A 19197-nucleotide genomic window follows, 5' to 3' on the forward strand; every position below is an offset into this window, starting at 1 on the left:
GGAGGTCCCTCACTCCCCACCCCCCCCCCTCCGAGGCGGTCCCTCACTCCCCACCCCCCCCTCCGAGGCGGTCCCTCACTCCCCACCCCCCCCTCCGAGGCGGTCCCTCACTCCCCACCCCCCCCCTCCGAGGCGGTCCCTCACTCCCCACCCCCCCTCCGAGGCGGTCCCTCACTCTCCACACTCCTCCAAGGCGGTCCCTCACTCTCTCCACACTCCTCCGAGGCGGTCCCTCATTCCCCACCCCACCTCCGAGGCGATCCCTCACTCCCCACCCCACCTCCGAGGCGATCCCTCACTCTTTCCAGCCGCTGTCACTCTCCTATTTCTGGGGGGTCTCTCCTCCCCTCTGGTGCAGCCTGGCCCATTTCTGGGGGCCTGATGTCTTCGTCCAGGCGAACAGCCCGCGGCTCCAACAGTGCGACGCGGCGCGGTGCGGCCCGCCGGGGAGCGGGAGCCGGGGCCGGGGCCCGACCAGCCGGCGTGCTGCGGGACCCACCCCCCCTGGCCGGAAGCGGCGCCGAGCCGGTGATTCCCGGGCCGCCCGGCCGCATGTGACACCCACCCACCCACCTCAGGACATGGTGAAGCTGCCGGCGCCGAGACCACAACCTCCAGCCCGTTGCATCGCTGACGACGACTGACACCCACACACGCTCATTCACAACAGCCACCGACGCCGACACATCGAGAGCTCCCACACTGGGCACACGCCGTACCGCATGGGGGCGGCGCTGCGACCTCACCTCCCGGCCGCGCGATGGCGCTGTCTCAGGTCCTCCCAGCGACTCTCCACCTCCCGGCCGCGCGGTGGCGCCGTCTGAGGTCCTCCCATCGTCCGGTTAAATAGAGCTTGAAGACCACCCCCCCCCCATTCCCTTCCTCCCTCTATTCCCCTCTCCTCCCCTCCTCTCCCTCCTCCTCCCCTCTCTCCCCTCCCCTCTCTCCCCTCCCTCTCTCCCTCCTTCTCCCCTCCCTCTCTCCCTCCTCCTCTCCTCCCCTCCCTCTCCCCCCTCCTCTCTCCCTCCCCCTCTTCCCCCCCCTCCCCCTCTTCCCCCCTCCCCCTCTCCCTCCCCCTCTCCCTCCCCCCTCCCCCTCTCCCTCCCCCCCTCCCCCTCTCCCTCCCCCTCTTCCCCCCCTCCCCCTCTCCCTCCCCCTCTTCCCCCCCTCCCCCTCTCCCTCCCCCTCTCCCTCCCCCTCTTCCCCCCCTCTCCCTCCCCCTCCCCCCTCCCCTCTCCCCCTCCCTCCCTCCCCCCCCTCTTCCCCCTCCCTCCCCCCCTCTTCCCCCCTCCCTTCCCCTCTCCCTCCTCCTCTCCCTCCCCCTCCCCTCCCCCCTCCCCCCTCCCCTCCCCCCCTCCCTCCCCTCCCCCCTCCCCCCTCCCTCCCCCTCCCCTCCCCCCTCCCCCCTTCCCCTCCCCCCTTCCCCTCCCCCCTCCCCCCCTCCCCCCCTCCTCCCCCCCCTCCCCCTCCCCCCCTCCCCCCCCTCCCCCTCCCCCTCTTCCCCCCTCCCCCTCTTCCCCCCTCCCCCCCTCCCCCTCTTCCCCCTCTTCCCCCTCCCCCTCTTCCCCCTCCCCCTCTTCCCCCTCCCCCCTCCCCCCTCCCTCCTCCCCCTCTTCCCCCCTCCCTCCTCCCCCTCCCCCCTCCCCCCCTCCCCCTCCCCCCCTCCCCCCCTCCCCCCCTCCCCCTCTTCCCCCTCCCCCCCTCCCCCTCTTCCCCCTCCCCCCCTCCCCCCCTCCCCCTCTTCCCCCTCCCCCCCTCCCCCTCTTCCCCCTCCCCCCCTCCCCCCCTCCCCCTCTTCCCCCTCCCCCCCTCCCCCTCTTCCCCCTCCCCCCTCCCCCCCTCCCCCTCTTCCCCCTCCCCCCCTCCCCCTCTTCCCCCCTCTTCCCCCTCCCCCTCTTCCCCCCTCCCCCTCTTCCCCCTCCCCCTCTTCCCCCTCCCCCTCTTCCCCCTCCCCCCTTCCCCCTCCCCCTCTTCCCCCCTCCCCCTCTTCCCCCCTCTCCCCTCTCCCCTCTCCCCCTCTCCCCTCCCCCCCTCCCCCTCTCCCCTCCCCCCCTCCCCCTCTCCCCTCCCCCCTCCCCCTCTCCCCTCCCCCCTCCCCCCCTCCCCCTCTCCCCCTCCCTCCCCCTCTCCCCCTCCCCTTCCCTCCCCCTCTCCCCTCCCCCTCTCCCCCTCTCCCCTCCCTCTCTCCCCCTCTCCCCTCCCCCTCTCCCCCTCCCCCCTCTCCCCCTCCCCCTCCCCCCTCTCCCCCTCCCCCCTCTCCCCCTCCCCCCTCTCCCCCTCCCCCCTCTCCCCCTCCCCCTCTCCCCCTCCCTCTCCCCCTCCCTCTCCCCCTCCCCCCTCTCCCCCTCCCCCCTCTCCCCCTCCCCCTCTCCCCCTCCCTCTCCCCCTCTCCCCCTCTCCCCCTCCCTCTCCCCCTCCCCCCTCCCCCTCTCCCCCTCCCCCCTCCCCCCCTCCCCCCCTCTCCCCCTCCCCCCCTCTCCCCTCCCCCCTCTCCCCCTCTCCCCCTCCCCCCCTCTCCCCCTCCCCCCCTCTCCCCCTCCCCCCCTCTTCCCCCCTCTCCCCTCCCCCCTCTCCCCCCCTCCCCCCTCTTCCCCCCCTCCCCTCCCCCCCTCTTCCCCCCCCTCCCCCTCCCCCCCTCTTCCCCCCCCTCCCCCTCCCCCCCTCTTCCCCCCCTCTCCCTCCCCCCCTCTTCCCCCCCCCCCTCTTCCCCCCCTCTCCCCCTCTTCCCCCCCTCTCCCCCTCTTCCCCCCTATCCCTCCCCCCTCTTCCCCCCTATCCCTCCCCCCTATCCCTCCCCCCCCCCCCTCCCTCCCCCCCCCTCCCCCCCCCCCTCCCTCCCCCCCCCCCCCTCCCCTCTCCCCCCCCTCCCCCCCCCTCCCCCCCCCTCCCCCCCCCCTCGCCAAACCGGCATCGCTCCTCTCGACCGTGCGGTGGCGCTGTGTCCCCGCCTTGTTCGGAGGCGCGACGTCGGTGCGACAACTCCTCCCAGCCGCCGGGCGGCGCTGTGAGCGGGCCAGCGACGCTCAGTGTGATGACGGATGTGTGTGTTTACCCGGAGCACCACCTCCCGGGGACGCACCACCTCCCGGGGACGCACCACACCGGTGCCACCTGGAGCTGTGTCCCCACTGCCTGAGTTCCGCAGACAAATGACTCCGGGCGGGCACAGCTGAGGTCCAGTGTTGGTCTGTCCAGGATCCCATGGCAGTGGATGTAGATCGGTGGAGAAGGGAAGGGCAGGTAATTGATTATCAGTTAAGCTCGCTGGATCATAGCTGCTGCTTAGCATTTTGTGTTTACTGGATGTATTTATATTGCCATTACTCCTCCCTGCGTCCTGTGGATCTTGCTCACCTGAATCCTTGTCCTTCAATGCAAGGAATTCAAAGTCAGCATCTTCATCAATAAATCCCTCCATGGCTTTGAGCTCTTCCTTCTCAGCTCTGCAGCATCTTCCAGGGCAGTCCTCTAGGGCAGAGGATGGTTTGTGGGTTCTGAGAAGGCTAGTGAGGCTGATGTGGAACTGGCAGACTTTTCTTCAGACAGATTAGGATGTAGCTGATGGTATAGGGGGTTGGGTAGCTTGTGAGGTGATGTGCTCCTGCCACCACATTCACAGACTTCTATGACCCCCCAATGTATGGCATTGATATTCAGAATACTTCCTCAATGCTTATTCTCAATTTTGAATATTAATAGGCCAGAAGTTCCTAAGAATCAGTGGGGAGGTCTTGGGTAGATGATGTGGCCTGCCCAATGAAACCAACTAGGGCCTCCATGCTGGGGATGTTAGCCTGGGAGAGAACACTGGTGTTGGTTTGCTTATATTTCCTGTGAATCTAAGGATTTTGCAGAGATAATTTTGGAGTCATCTTTCCAATGCCTTGAGGTGCCTGCTGTAGGTAGTCCAGATCTCAGAAGTATGTAGGAGGACAACAATCACCACTGGTGCTTGGTCCGCCAGGGTATCCTCCCAGTCAAAACTTGTCCAGGTCTTGTATTTGTTTCCCTACTGGGGAAAAAACACACTGTAACTCTTTGCGATTTCCATATCCTTGCTTTAGCCCCTCCCCTTGCTCTATTTCCATCTCTTGCTCAGATTTACAAGCTTACTTTACTAATGATGTCTGTTACTTGGCAAGGTTCTTGTAATTGTGAACTATTCTATTTGATACAGATTATTTAAAAGATTCAGAGGTAACAATGTAAACAGTAAGTATTTGGAGACAACAACTTATAACTAAAAAAATACAAGAACTGGCTGCAGGACACCGTCAGAGATGAACAATGCACTGTCTTTTAGCATATGATTCCAATTTCACTAAGACTCATTAAACAGGAAATTATTTTTGTATACTTGTTGAAAAGACGTAAGTAATAGAGCAGTGTGAATTTCTGCTCTGTCTTGTGTAGATCTGCAAATCTATAATAATTTTTGAATAGTTAAGAGTGAACTTGATTAAAATGGGATTGATTCCCAAGTAGTGCTTGCATGTACTAAACAATAGGAAGGTTAATTTTTAATATCTGTGTCTCTAACGTGGGCAAGGCTGCATTTTTATTGTCCATCCTTGGTGCCTCTGAGATGGTGGTGGAAATTTCACTTGAAGCAATGGGAGTTCCAATGTTTTTGACCAAGTGGATAGGGACTGTTAGCAGTTAAGGTGATATGCAGCTGAGGGGAACTCGAGTGTTCTTTACTGGTAGAGGGTCCACGGAAGGAAGGTGCTATTGAAGGAACTTTGGTGAGTTAGTGCAGTGCATTTAGTGGTGGTCCTTGATGTATAATCCCAGAGCAATATTTGGCTAAATGCTGCTTTAACCACCAGCATCTCTCTTTCGATTTAAGAAAATAGCGTTGCTTATTCCAGAGTCAAAAAATAAGGACAACAAGGAAAAGATGGTGTTGGTAACAAAATTTGCATCCAACAATAAAACCTTGCTGCAAAAATAGTGAAAATAATCCGGCAAACGGTTGCCAAGTATATCATCAGGTAAAGAAGCTTCTAAATCTCCACACTAATAAACAACTTGCCATTTTGTTAATACACGTTTGCTTATGTTATTTTGTTTCATTTGTTTAACAGTTGTGTTCTTTAGTCTTTCCTCCGTAGGTTTCTTCAATGGCTGGATATTCTGGATCCTACAATCTTACTAGCATCAAATGTAAGCAGAATTTTATTTGAAACAATCAAATTTGGAGTTATGAATAATTTTTATTTTACTCAAGTGTTTGAATTACATTGAAAACCTGTGAAATTAATTATATGGTCAGAGGTCATCAGCAAACAAGCCTATTTTTGTTTTTGCTAACTGTAATCCTCTAATTGTTTGCCGATAAAACACACAGTTGTGGGATGTTGCCAGAGCTGGAGTTTGCTGCCGTCTTCTGTTTCCCAACTGACAGCGAGAGAGTAGTAGAAAAGGCAATTCTGAACTGCATGGATTCACAAATGTCCTGCTACTCTACGAGCCAGTGGGTTGTTGGCATGTAACGGACCCTCACACAACCCTGGCATTCTGCAATAAGCTCTCCTTGATGCAGAGAAGTCTTATGTACAGAAACTTAGTCGTTTAAAATAATTATTGATATAATATATAGTTTTCCTTTTACTGCCCAGGAAGTCCAGAGCACTTCTGATGTGAGTTTTAATTGTGGTAACTTATGCTGTATGGAATTGCCTTTGCACACAGCAATATCCCACGTAGATTAGGGTGATAAGTGATGAGATAAACTTTTTTTTTAATGTCGTATTTCAAAGGAGCGTTTATGAGGAAGTGAGAAACAATTTCTCATTTGGAGCTGAGAAATCATATAGCAATATCATTAGTAGCAAACAATCTAATTCATTCATGAGGTGTGTTAACAGTGATTAAATTTAGTGGCCTTAAAAGGACTGCCCAGAGTAAACACGTCCCCATCTCAGCAGCAGAATGTGGTTTTGCTTGTTATGTGGAAAATGTTCCTGTCATTATGAAACAATATTCATCTCGTTCACTTTGAGCAATGCCATGGGAGATCGCCATGCATTGGAATGCAAGAGTGGATTTTCCATTAAAAGTGGAATTGAAGTTGGCAATAAGGTAGATATTTTTTTGTATGATTTCATTCACTTTGCAAACATGAAATGCTTCTATTTATTAGTTTATGCAAGTTAATCACAAGGTTAGAATAGAGTTGTAGGAATTGTACCTGGCTTATTGAAGTAGCATCTGTTTTGTCATTGGGTAATTGGACATTCCAACCTGAAGGTTAAAATCCAAACTGGGAGCAAATTCAATGCCTTTCTTTTATTTCCCACATGTAGTGGTAAGGACCACGAGCAAAGCCCATGTTTCCTTCGAGCTTATTAAATGCTTTATTTCTCACTTTCAACAGAAGGAAATAGAAAATGCTCAAACTCTGCTTCAGAGCACCCACCGCAACCTAGAGGAGCAGGTGATAGATGAAAAGGTAAGTCACACTCTCAGAGCAAAAATAACCTGTTGCGAAAGGCAGCTGTACTCTTTGATGTGTCATTTTATAGTTGGTAAATTGGTTTATTATTGTCACATATACTGAGGTTCAGTGAAAAACTTTGTTTTGCATGCCATCCATACAGATCATTTCATCACATCAGTACATCGAGGTAGTACAAGGGAAAAGCAATAACAGAATGCAGAATAAAGTGTTACAGTTACAGAAAAAGTACAGTGCAGGCAGACAATAAGGTGCAAGGCCATAATGAGATAGATTGTGAGGTCAAGAGTCCATCTTATTGTATTAGGGAACCATTCAATAGTTTTATAACAGTGGGATTGAAGCTGTCCTTGAGCCTGGTGGTACGTGCTTTCAGGCTTTTGTACCTTCTGCCCTATGGGAGGGGGGAGAAGGGAGAATGTCCCGGGTGGGTGGGTCTTTGATTATGCTGGCTGCTTTACTGAGGCAGTGAAAGGTATAGATAGAGTCCATGGAGGGGAGGCTGGTTTCCATGATGTGCTGAGCTCTGTCCACAACTCTGCAGTTTCTTGTCGTCTCGGGCAGAACAGTTGCCATACCAAGCCATGATGCATCCAGATAGTTAATTTACTTTAAGTTATTTGGCTAGTGTCCAAAACAGAAGAGCTGGTCATTGACTTCAGGAAGGGGGGGTTGGCACACATACTCCTGTCTACATCAATGGTGCTGAGGTTGAGACGATTGAAAGGTTCAAGTTCCTAGGAGTGAACATTGCCAATAGCCTGTCCTGGTCCAACCATGTAAACGCCATGGCCAAGAAAGCTCACCAGCACCTCTACTTTCTCGGGAGGCTAAAGAAATTTGTCATGTCCCCGTCAACCCTCACCAATTTTTATCAATGCACTAAAGAAAGCATCCTATCTGGATGCATCACGGCTTGATATGGCAACTGCTCTACCCGGGACTGCAAAAAACTGCAGAGAGTTGTGGACACAGCTTAGCACATCACAGAAACCAACCTCCGCTTACGGACTCTGTCTATACTTCTCACCACCTCAGTAAAGCAGCCAGCATAATCAAAGACCCCACCCACCCGGGACATTCTCTCTTCTCCCCTCTCCCATTGGGCAGAAGATACAAAAGCCTGAAACCACGTACCACCAGGCTCAAGGACAGCTTCTATCCCGCTGTTATAAGACTATTGAACGGTTCCTTAATATGATAAGACGGACTTTTGACCTCACAATCTTCCTTGTTTTGACATTGCACCTTATTGTATACCTGCTGCCCTTTCTCTATAACTGTAACATTTTATTCTGCATTCTGTTATTGTTTTACCTTGTACTACCTCAATGCACTGTGTAATGAATTGATCTGTGTGAATGGTATGCAAGACAAGTTTTTCACTGGGCCTTGATATATGTGACAATAATATTCCAATTCCATGTGTTTAAGCTGTAGTTGTGCATATTTTAATAATTACCCTTTTCCTCTTTCAGATTAAAGGAGCCTTGAAACTTACTCTGGTGAGCAAGCATTAGTGAAAACTAGTGGAATACATCATGAGCAGACTGAGTCAGTAACTTGATCATGCTGATTACTAATCAGGAAAATACCTTTGAAAATGTTAATGTGAAAGACAGAACGTCAACGTGTACAAGTTAGGCTGGACAGTTTGATTCCACATTCTAGTTCCTGTGAGCTGACTTTCATGTAGAACTGACCTTTCACATCCTCAGAGTGTCCCTTTAAGACCAATTAATTATATTTGAAGTGCATTCACTGGTGGGTTACAACTGAAAATGGGAACTGGCCTCAACACAAGATCTAAAAACAAGCAAGATGAATGATCTCTTCTTGGTTTCTCACACTGCAACAAAATCTACTCCTTGAAAGAACATCATTTGGTATAAAACACTTTGAGATGTGCTGAAAGGGATGTGAAGGGTGATATGTAAATCTTTTTTTCTCTGGAGAGAACAACTGTAGAATTCTTGTTGGATGCCCCCAAGCAATGGCCATCATCAGCTTGCTGATCAAAGATTAATAAGGTGGTTTGAATTTAGACCAGAACTCTGAACACATCAATAGCTGCAAGGAAGCCAGGAGAAGATGAACTTCAAAATCATATTGGCAGCTTGAGTAATGGCACTTTTGCTCTTGTAATTCCCACACTTAGGTTTCCAGTGTTGCTGAGTTTGTTTTGGTCTGTCAGAAAAGACATGTCAGCTAAAGATTGGATGTTTCTTCATCACTAAGGGGATTGTTAAATGTTGGGCTATGATGCTTCAGCATGTGGCAACTCCACTGCTCCCCACACCTGAAAATCCCAGTCACTCTCCAACCTTATGTGCTCAGAAATAGAAACTTTAATTTGTACAGTGTACCCTCCCAATGCAGCTCTAATATTTAACCCTCAAGGTTCATCCTGGTGAACATGTCCTCCACCATACTTCTACAAGATTATTGCATCCTCCCAGAGGTTCAGCGTCTAAAACTGAACACTGCGCTCCAGTTAGGGTATAACCAAGGCTCCACATAAACAAGGCATACTGTGTACTCCAGTTTCCTTGAGCCAAAGATGAACATTCCAATGTCCTCAGTGATTACACAATGTCTCTCTCTGAGACACCAGCCACAGTACTTGACCATCTATTACCTGTGTGCAACAGTTGTTGGTGCAGGCGAAGACTCTTGTGACTTCTTACATTGTGTGCATACATTTGTCTGTCTTTAATTGTAACTGTAGAGAATATGTTCACTATGATCACATAAACTAATTGATTTTAATCTCTAGTTATTTCTGTCAGTGCCCAGTGGTGACATAGTTAAAGTAATACAGATTTCTCTACCTCACTGTCCCCTTTAGTCTTCAGTTCATCCAGACACAGGTAGCGTGCTGCCGACAGTGTTCCGTGCTTCAGGTGAGCATTGTTCACATCATTCACTATTTATTCATCCCCTTGCTTTAAAACTAGCAGTGATTTCTTGTGACGTTGCCCAGGGGTAGTCTGGAACACACTAATGGTGATTCGGTGCCAACCAAAAAGTTGCTGCAAGTAAGTATAACCACAAGACCAACCAGATAGGGTTTTTCTGTTGGTTGGCTGCTCCTTGTAAATCCCAGGCTGCCTGCCAAGGTTAAAGAAAAAATAATTACAAAAGACAGACTTTCCTTTTCAAAACAATTTGCATGCATAACGCAGTGTGATCATGTATATCAAATGTTTTGAGATGCACAAGATGTAACTTGGGGAAAGAAGTGTCCATCTATTCATGGTTTCTCTTTTGCTCCCTCCTCCAGCATTCACACCACTTGTTGCTCCTCTGGTAGGTACTGAAAGCCCAGTGGGTCAGTATTTCATTCAAAGCCTCAAATTGTCATGAGCTCTTTTTCTCCCTGCTTCCAAGATAGTTTTACAATTGAAAGAGCATAAGCCAATTGACAGATTTGTCTAAGCTGATCTAATAAAGCAGTTTCCAAATTCTACAGTAAATGGGGTTGCTTTGGAGAGAGTGCAGAGGAGATTCGTCAGGATGTTGTCTAGGTTGAAGGACTTTAGTTATGGGGAGAGATTGGATGGGCTGGGTTTGTTTCCCCTGGAGCGAAGGAGGCTGAGAGGTGACCATTTACAGGTAGAAGAGGCATAGTTAGGATACATGGTCAGAATCTTTTTCCCATAGTAGGCATATCAAAATCATGAAGGCATTGGTTTAAGGTGAGAGGAAAGAGTTTTAAAGGGGATTTGAGAGGAAAGGTTTTTTTTTTACTCAGAGAGAAGTTGATATCTGGAACTTGCTGCCAGAGAAAGTGTTGTTATTCAGACAGGCACTTGAATAGGTGAGGCAGAGAAAAATACAGACCTAATGCAGGCAAATGAGATTAATGCAGATAAGCAAAAAGAACCCGTTTCTGTGCTGTACAACTTTGACTCTAAATAACACTCTTATTTTAAGATGTTATGGCAGATTCTTGTCAACCTTCCAAAGAACTTATTACCCACACTCAAAGTATTTTAATACTTTCCTTGTCAGCAGAGTTAGACTCTGAATACTAAACTTGTGTAACTTTGCAAGATCTTTCACATTAATTTCTCAATGTTTAATTCTCCCTTACTTTCAGATTCTAGCTATGCTTCTGCCTCACAAAGGGATGAAACCAGCTCTGTTTTGGCAGGTAATGATGTTCCCAGATGGGCTGACTTTGCTTACCTTAAAGCAGTCCAAATAATGTGAAGTTTCAGTGGGAGCTACTAACTGGAACTAATCACTCACCACTCACACATGATCTGGTCAAAGTGGTGGCTGTCAGAAAGTAGGTGACATAAACTTGTTTCTTTAAAAAAAATATATTTGACAGGTGGCAAGAAGTGGAAAGAAATGGACAAATGAGCATTGGGAAGTGAAATTTAACCCTGGGTTCTCATTAGATGTGGCATATGTAGACAGACACAGAATTTTGTAATGAGTTGCGTTCTTCCCGCTTCTAAAATCCATTGGGTTACTGCCTTGGCTCACATTTGGATTGCATGTTCGGAACCCGGCTGTGGAGCCTAGAACCAGAGGTCACAGTTTCAGAATAAGTGGTAGGCTATTTAGGACTACTAGCACAAAGGAAAAATTTCTTTATGCAGAGGGTGGTGAATCTTTGGTACAGACATTGCATTCATTCAAAACCACAAGTGATAGATTTCTGGATATTAAGGGAATTGGGGTTGTGGAAACATTGAAAGAAAGTGCTGTTGAAGCAGAAGATCAGCCACGTTCTTGATGAATGGCAGGGCAGGCCTGGAGGGCCAAATGGTCCACTCCTGCTACATTTAGATATTCTGATGAAGAGTTTACACTTTGAACATTTTCTTATGTGTTGTTTCAACCCATGGTATTTGACCTGCTGAAAGTGTCTCGGTTTCAGAATTCTTCATTACATAGGCCATCAATTAGACCAATAGATTAAACAAAAATACCAAACCAGGAATACACACTGTTTCTGGATGTTTCCCACCAGCCTGCTGGCTCTGGTTATACGTAAAAGGTATATTTAATGTGATGTTTGTTGTATAAATCTTAACAAAGCTTGTCATTAGGATATGTGGTAATATTATTTTCTGCACTCTGTAGCTCCTCTTTCAGTCATACACTGCAGGATACAACTTAGCAAATGGAAATAAAACCACCTGTAAAGTAAGTGTCATTCCTTTCAACTTGGGTTGTATATGTTTTCTTTAATACATACATATGTACATTGACTTCAGAATGTGTTGGTTACAAATAATTGGGAAAAAGTAGTAAAACTCCAAATTATTGTGTTAATGATAGAATTCTGCCGTCCTTGCCAAGTTTGGTCTGTATATAATTCTAATGCCTCATCACCATATTGACTCTTAACTATTTTCCAGAATAGTATTAAATCTCCACAAAACATAGGATGTGACAGATCTCTTGCCTGTGACCCAGGCATCAAAATGTGGTCATGACTAAGGCATACTCCACACTATCAACTTTGCAAACTCTTTGATAACATCTAAGCAGTAGTGCATGAACAGTTAGAGCTGCTCCCCAGACAGGGGGGAATCTAACTTAGATGAGAGCAGATGGCAGATGAAATCTGAAGAGCTTGGGCAAGACAAAGTGCTTGGGAAAAACAATACACTGATGTTGAATAGAACCTTTAATTACACACATGGTTTTTCACTTTATCTCATTCCTTCAGTCTTGAAACAATTGATCCTTCAGATCCCTCAAATCTTTCTTTAAACATTTCTGAATATGGAATTGCATATAGTTTTGGAAATAACAGAGATTTCAATAGCAAAGATACTTCAAAAGTAATATTTTGTTAATTATTTTCTGTATTATATTTGAACCAATGTCATGCTTTTCAACAATGTTCTATTTTTTTTAGGATGACAAGATTCCTCTAAATAAAGTTCTTCTCCTGATCGGAGCTGTGTCTTACACTACATGTTTGGGAGTATGTGATAAGAATAATATGTTTGAGGAATTATCTAATGAATTGTTTTAACAATTATGATATGGAGGTGTGCCTTAGCACATTTATATTTCATGCAAAAGAATTACTTTATCATTACTTAATCTCAAAAATAGTTTCATTTTGGACTACGAGGAGCAAGAAGCAAGCAAAACCATTTCTGGCATTTAGATTGCATGTGTTTCGCCTGCTTTCCCAGTTTTTTTTTGTTTGAAGAAATGCTCTGAGCATCAGATTCAATTACAAAATGCAATTTCAATACCTGCTTCCTGCACCTACCCTATGTTCTTGAAGTATTCACTTCACCAAAATTCAAATCGGCATTTAGCAATTCTTAATTACGCTGAAAACATGTACATGCAGTGAGGGCTGGTGATCACATGGAACTGGATGTATATGCATCCAATTCGTTTGTGGCCTTGGCCTTTGAATGATCTGGTGTCATTCTGCTAATAACCCCACATCTTCCCCCATGTGTTATTTTTCTCTGTTCTGAAGGTGTAAGTGTGATATGATCTGGTTCCACTGTTGAAGGGAAGGCTTTCAGTGGTCAATCAAATCCATGCTCTTCATGTCCCCCTGCTCTAGAAAAGATGCCATTAAGCTGGAAAGAGTGCAGAGGAGATTTACGAGGCTTTGAGTTTTGGAGAGCAGTTGAGCAGGTTGAGACTTTTTTCAATAGAGCATAGGAGGATGAGAGATGATCTCATAGAGGTGTATAAAATCATGAGCGGCATAGATAGGGTCAATGCACACAGTCTTTTTCCCAGGGTTGGGGAATCAAGAACTCGAGGGCATAGGTTTTAGGTGAGGGGGAGAGATTTAATAGGAATCTCAGGGGCAATTTTTTCACACAGAGGGTAGTCAGTATATGAAATGAGCTACCAGAGGAAGTGGTTGAGGCAGGTATATTACCAACATTTAAAAGGAATTTGGACTAGTACATGGATAGGAAACGTTTAGATGGGTGTGAGCCAAACACGGGCAAATGGGACTAGCTTAGATGGGAATCTTGGTCTGCATGGACCAGTTGGGCCGAAGGGGCTGTTTTGGTGCTGTATGACTCTGCCAAGTTGAATGGTTATTAAACAATTTGGGGCTCTGATCCTCACCTGGTACCCACATACACTTTCAGCAGGGATTGCAGATGAGTAATAATTCCAAAACTACTGTGGGTCTTTGACTGTCACTCACTCCTACATTCTTAAATGAGTTTGGATTTGTACATCATTTAGAAAGATTTTCTGTTCACGTTTTTAGGTCTTCCCTCAATTTATGGTGTATCGCTATAGATTAAACAGTCCAGCAATGTACACTCTCTTCAGGAAGGTGCTGCCAGTTCCTGTATTTGGTAAGTGTGCTGTTGCTACTTGGGATAAGATAAGATGTCTTTATTAGTCACATGTACATCGAAACACACAGTGAAATGCATCTTTTGCGTAGTGTGTTCTGGGGGCAGCCCGCAAGTGTCGCCACACTTCCAGCGCCAACATAGCATGCCCACAACTTCCTAACCTGTACATCTTTGGAATGTGGGAGGAAACTGGAGCACCTGGAGGAAACCCACACAGACACGGGGAGAACATACAAACTCCTTACAGACAGCGGTGGAAATTGAACCCGGGTCACTGGCGCTGTAATAGCATTATGCTAACCACTACAGTACTGTTCTCTATTCCCGAGGGATTGCCTGACTTGCTTCCACTCCGGTTCTGTGCGTTCTGAGATGGCTGATGAGGCCAATGTGGGACCCACGGACCACCACCACTAATGTGCAGGCCATGCCTGCTGGGATGAGCACTTTGGTAGGTGGTGCGCTCCTTCTGCTCGCAGTGGGTTCCTGATTGTTCCCTGCAAATGGACTCAAGGTGCTCAATTCATCCCAAATGCTCGCCGTTCATTTCCAGTGGTCGTGGGCCGGGGTTCCCATGAGCTGATGGAGATGTTTTCACTTTCTCTTGCAGGCTTTGAGAACATCTTTGAATCTTTTTGTTTGTTCATTTGGTAGTCTCTTGCCATGGTGAAACCTGGAATGGAGCTTGGGTGTTTGATGGCTAGCATGCAACGATTATGGCCTATCCCTTGGATTAGAGCTGGTGTAATTAGGTAGTCAATGCTGGAGCTGTTGGCTTGGGAGAGGGTATGGATGTTGGTTCATTTATCCTGCCAGTAGATATGGGAGTATTTTGCAGACCTTGTGGTCATACCTATTACAGTGCTTTGGTTAGTCCATAACTGGTTAGAGCAGTCAGACAGGCCACTGGGGTCAATGTTCTTGTGAAACAGAATGAAACATGGGTGCTATCAGAGATTGAGGAGAAACTACACTGCTGATGGGGCCTTCCCTCCGCACCAGCACTTTGTCTGCCTGTAGCATCCATGGTAGGCAGAGAAAGAAGTTTCGCATTCTTGTATTATGGGTACATAATAATATTCACCCAACAAAATGGCACAGATGCTAGCTTTAACAGGAGTGTTACATTTAACATTGAAAATCAGTATTTTAACATGGCAGTTTATGTTACACTCTATGTCCCTTTTACATTTAGGCTTTGTGTTTCTTTTCTGCTGTAGTCAGACTGTGAAGTATGACTTCCCACAAATACAGTCAGGGAGTTTGTCAACTGGGATCCAATTGTCTTGCTGCCTTTGAATGTTGACTGGAAGGAACTAGCCATGTGTTTGAGTAAGTAGTTAAATTGCCCAATGTCTCATTGCAGGGATTTAGGTGGAAGTTGTTTGATGGCCAGGGAGTGATGTTTCTGCTCCTCTGCCTTTTAGTCATTACTAGAAAGCAGGAAAAGCCAATATAATTCCCATATCAGTTTTTTTTCCAGGGAAGTACTCAAGCTTGATTAGTTGTATGTTATTGGTGTCTATCACTCTTATAAGATTTTAGACTCAAGAACGATTCAAGGAATGAGGTAAACTGTGTCAACTGCTGCTTCAGATTGTCATACTTGCTCAGGGCCAGTTTTGATTTTGGTGCTCTCTTTGCTAACAGCAATTGCAAGTGCTCTCAATGTGGCTGCAGTTAGAGGATCTGAATTTGAGAAAGGCATTGAAGTTACAGATAAAAATGGAAATGTTGTAGGAGTCTCACAAACAGCCGGAACTAAGGTAAGAGTGCAGTGGTTGTGATCCTGGACCAACAACATTTGTGAGTTAAACGCTCGCCGCAGTTTCTTGTAAAGTTGCAGTCAATTTTCAAGCTTGAATCAGGGAAAATATGCTGTCAAATTAACAAAGAAAAAGCAGTTGTTCACTTTGTGTGCAATTTCCAGCCATCTACGTTCTTTAATGTCACATTACATTATGTAAACCAGAAAGAACAAAGTTCCAGGTCTCAAATCCATATTAAGTCAATAATACTTGATTTGTTTCCTGGGATAAAGGGGTTGTCTTGTGACGATGGATTGCATAAATTGGCCGTTCTCCTCTGGAGTTGAGAAGCATGAGAGGCAAACTTAATTAAGCATGTAAAATTCTGAGGGGCACGACTAAACGTGGTGCATGCTGGTGGAGCATTAAACTTGGGAACATGGATAAAAATCCCCATCTGAGACAGGGTGAGATGAGTGATTTCTTCTCACAGAGTTATGAATTCTCTACTCTGATGAGCTGGGGATGCAGAGAGAGGTATTTCATCTCCAAGGAATTGAGGGTTATGGGAATAGGCAGTGAAGTTGTGATCAATGATCAGATCAGTCATGATCTTACTGAATGACAGACCAAGCTTGAGTAGCATGACCTACTCTTACTATTTTATTGTGTCTAGATGATGGTTTTTAGCCCCTTGAATTACAAAAAGGAAACAAACCAGAGATGGCCTGATTACGGTCTGGTGACATTGTTCACAAAAAGCTGCAGATATTGCTGTGTCTGAATATTGTAAAGAATTAAGTGATCATGTGGATCAAATGAAAGAGACTTTAAGAGTTGCATCCTTGACTATAAGAATTTTCAAGGTTTATTTTTCCCTCTAGGCTGTAAAAGACACAGCAGTTTCCAGAGCAGTATTAATCGGAACCACAGTTGCTGCACCAAACATGATTGTCAGCTATTTGCAAAGGTATGGAATGTTTCTGAAAAATTTCTTCTTCTATTTTTGAGTTACAATATAGTGTGTATCCCCGCATTCTTCTCCTAACAGTCATGTTACAGTTACAATTTTGAGAAACTTGGGGGGGGTGGAATCTGCGTAGTCCATTCAAATGGTCAATTTGATTTGATTTTCTACATTTTGTGCTACCTTCACTTTTTTTTAGCTTTTCTTCAGAAGACAAAAAGCAACAGGAATATGACCCAGTCTCCCACCACTGTTATGAAGTGGCCTGGAATGACTTGCTCTCTAATTTTCCATCCTTGCTTGCAAACATATTCCTAGCTGGGATATGGTATTCCCCAAGAAGGTGTGGTTGACATCATAAACTCCCATTGTGGGGATTGATAACTACAAACTCATTCTGTCAATTGATGGTGCAGAATTTGAGTTCCAAGTGTGATACCACTCAGTAACTTTCTTTGTAATCTATTCTTCAATGTACCAACCTATCAGCTTCACATGTGTTGGTCGATTAAGTAAATGTTTATTTTAAATAGTGTCCATAAAAATGATACAGAGTCACTTGGCAAGTTCCAAACCAGATTACAAGTGTGCAGTTGCCATCATTGGGCAAGGTAAATGGGAAGAAGTATATAGGAAGAGACAGAGACATGGTTTTAGTCAAAGAATCAAAGTTGAGTTTATTGTCATATTCACAAGTACATGAGTGCACAGGTGCAATGAAAAACTTACTTGCAGCAGCATCACAGGCACACAACATTAGACACACAACATTCACAAGAAAAGCATAAATTATACAAAGTAAATATACAGAGCAATAGATGTGGTGCTTCAGCTGCCTTAATATCAGATAAGACTGACCAAATAAATGGACTGTTAATCATTTAAATATATAACAGATCATTGGTCAGCAAGCTTGATTAGGACAGGGTAGGTAGGCATGGCAATTGTATAAATTGATCTTTGAATAATACATTTTTGTTACCATTAAGTGCTCTTTCACTCTAGGACAAATTTCGTACGAAGATTTCCATTTGCTCTAGCTCCTTTTAGACACGTAACGACTGTCTTGATCCTAGGATTAATGGTACCTGTTTCCTTCAGCCTGTATCCTCAGATGGGGAAGGTATGTCCTGAGTTTAACACTTGCCATTTGTCCTGTTACTTCATGTATTTCCAACTGTTGTATTAGTCCTTTAGAACTAATATTTTCCTGTAATGGTCACAGATAGTTTCTAACAGGGTTTTCTTGGGGATCGATGAGTTCATCAGATTCATTCTCCACATTAGATTCGTGTTCTACTATACGAGTTGATTATTGTTGTTATCTGTTCACTTTGAGACACATAATGGCTTCTTGCTGTAATCTGAGTACATATTTTACAATGATCTAGTTCTAACACCCCCATGACATGTCCATATTTACAAAGGGTTTTTGGGACATTAGCAGTTTGCAGCCTCTTTTACTCCCCTACTGTGCTGCTGAAGGTGTTAGCAGCTGCAGAGAGTGGCCTGGACAGAAAATCCTGGAACCTGCTGATGTAAACCCATAGCATGCGTCGGGGGAGAGGCAAAGTTGAAAATTTCCAAAATTTCTTCTATTTGGCTGAAAGATTGTCTTTAGTAATAGTAACTCTGAGAAAGGTAAATGTCAAATCCACAGATCTAACTGCGAAATTTGTACATACTTCATGTATCTAAAAAAAACACAACATAACTTGATAGGGACAGGAATACCCAGTTGAAGGTAGGATGGAGCCTTGATTATTATGAGGCATTTCCATCTAATAAGGAGATGAAAGCAAAGATGAGATGTTCAGAAAAGAAAGAAGTTGGATCTGGTGTGTTTTACGCGGCTCCCGATGATAGATTATGTAGCAGCATTTGGTGTTTGGGCTCGGATAGTGTGGCACAGGGGGATTTAATGTGGACACTTATGCATTTTGAGTTTGAAGAGTGAAGTTTGCAAATTTAGAAATGGGATGTGTCTGTTCCAACAGCTCAATCTGTATCAGTTCTTTGCTATTTGCATTGAATTTTCTGGGTCGAGGAGCACTCAAGTTTGACCCCTTGCCTGTGTTAATATTTTCGATAGCACTTCAAATGATACTGAGGTAACTGTCACAGATTTCAGTATCCCTTATGGGAAAGGAAGAAAGTGAGCTTGGTTGACACCCTTCCAGTAAAGTGCAGATGTCACAAGATTGGCAGATGTTTTGCTTCATCAGTTCATACCTTGGCTCAGGCATTAACCAAAGCTTGCTGAGTGAGGTAGCAGAGGGGTGCCCATGCCCTTGGATCCATACATAATCCCAAATGAGAACATGGAATGGGGGCTGGTGAGAATCGTAGCAGGGAGTAAAGGGGAAAAACCCAAAATAATTAGAATTGCACTCTGCAAACTAAGTATATTTTGTTTTGATTTTATTTCAGATAAACAGGAACAAACTGGAACCTTCGATTCAATCAGCCACAACAGAAAATGAACTTTATTACAATAGAGGCTTGTGAAAGCAGGGCACAGAATCGGATTGCTGGGTTGCTTTCTGCGGGACGATTATTTGTTCATCTGCATAACATTGTTAAGCATAGATGTTGGCACACAACACGAGTACCTCAGAAGCCTGATCATTGTGAAAATTTTACTTTATGGTAAAGAGCTTAAAATAATGAATGCAGAACATTGAAATCTATTGTTAT

The 19197-nt window shown here is 46.1% G+C and overlaps 2 protein-coding genes across 10 annotated transcripts in view; one reads left to right on the forward strand and one right to left on the reverse strand.

Moving 5' to 3' along the window:
• Positions 1-751, reverse strand: part of gpam (glycerol-3-phosphate acyltransferase, mitochondrial) — a 60742-nt gene extending 59991 nt beyond the window's left edge. For 6 of the 8 annotated variants that reach the window (XM_052027425.1, XM_052027417.1, XM_052027420.1 and 3 more), the window contains exon 1: positions 574-727. The gene's annotated coding sequence lies outside the window, so the exon portion shown is untranslated. Of the gene's footprint in view, positions 1-280; positions 497-573 lie in introns of those variants that run through there. The other 2 variants (XM_052027418.1, XM_052027422.1) reach the window with 2 other exon arrangements.
• A 2159-nt stretch (positions 752-2910) lies between these two features.
• Positions 2911-19071, forward strand: sfxn4 (sideroflexin 4). Of its 2 annotated transcripts, XM_052027378.1 has the most exons (14): positions 2911-3240; positions 5101-5166; positions 6380-6454; positions 7939-7965; positions 9309-9363; positions 9744-9769; positions 10563-10616; positions 11561-11623; positions 12345-12413; positions 13692-13782; positions 15436-15551; positions 16418-16503; positions 17506-17623; positions 18931-19071. In XM_052027378.1, exons 1-14 carry the CDS (start codon positions 3202-3204, stop codon positions 19006-19008), a joined length of 963 nt encoding a protein of 320 aa, XP_051883338.1. In that variant the 5' UTR covers positions 2911-3201; the 3' UTR covers positions 19009-19071. The 2 variants fall into 2 exon arrangements, 1 of the variants encoding a protein (XP_051883338.1); XR_007957275.1 differs by lacking the exon at positions 15436-15551.
• The last annotated feature ends 126 nt before the right edge of the window (positions 19072-19197 follow it).

This window comes from Pristis pectinata, chromosome 12 (genome assembly GCF_009764475.1).
Source record: "Pristis pectinata isolate sPriPec2 chromosome 12, sPriPec2.1.pri, whole genome shotgun sequence".
In the NCBI taxonomy this organism is placed as follows: Eukaryota; Metazoa; Chordata; class Chondrichthyes; order Rhinopristiformes; family Pristidae; genus Pristis; species Pristis pectinata.

Bases quoted from the DNA above. Each gene is read 5' to 3' on its own strand.
- sfxn4 (XM_052027378.1), top strand. From the start codon at position 3,202: ATGGCAGTGGATGTAGATCGGTGGAGAAGGGAAGGGCAG. The intron at 7,966-9,308 runs GTGAGCAAGCAT...TGTCCCCTTTAG, and splicing joins GAGCCTTGAAACTTACTCTG to TCTTCAGTTCATCCAGACAC. The intron at 10,617-11,560 runs GTAATGATGTTC...TGCACTCTGTAG, and splicing joins AACCAGCTCTGTTTTGGCAG to CTCCTCTTTCAGTCATACAC.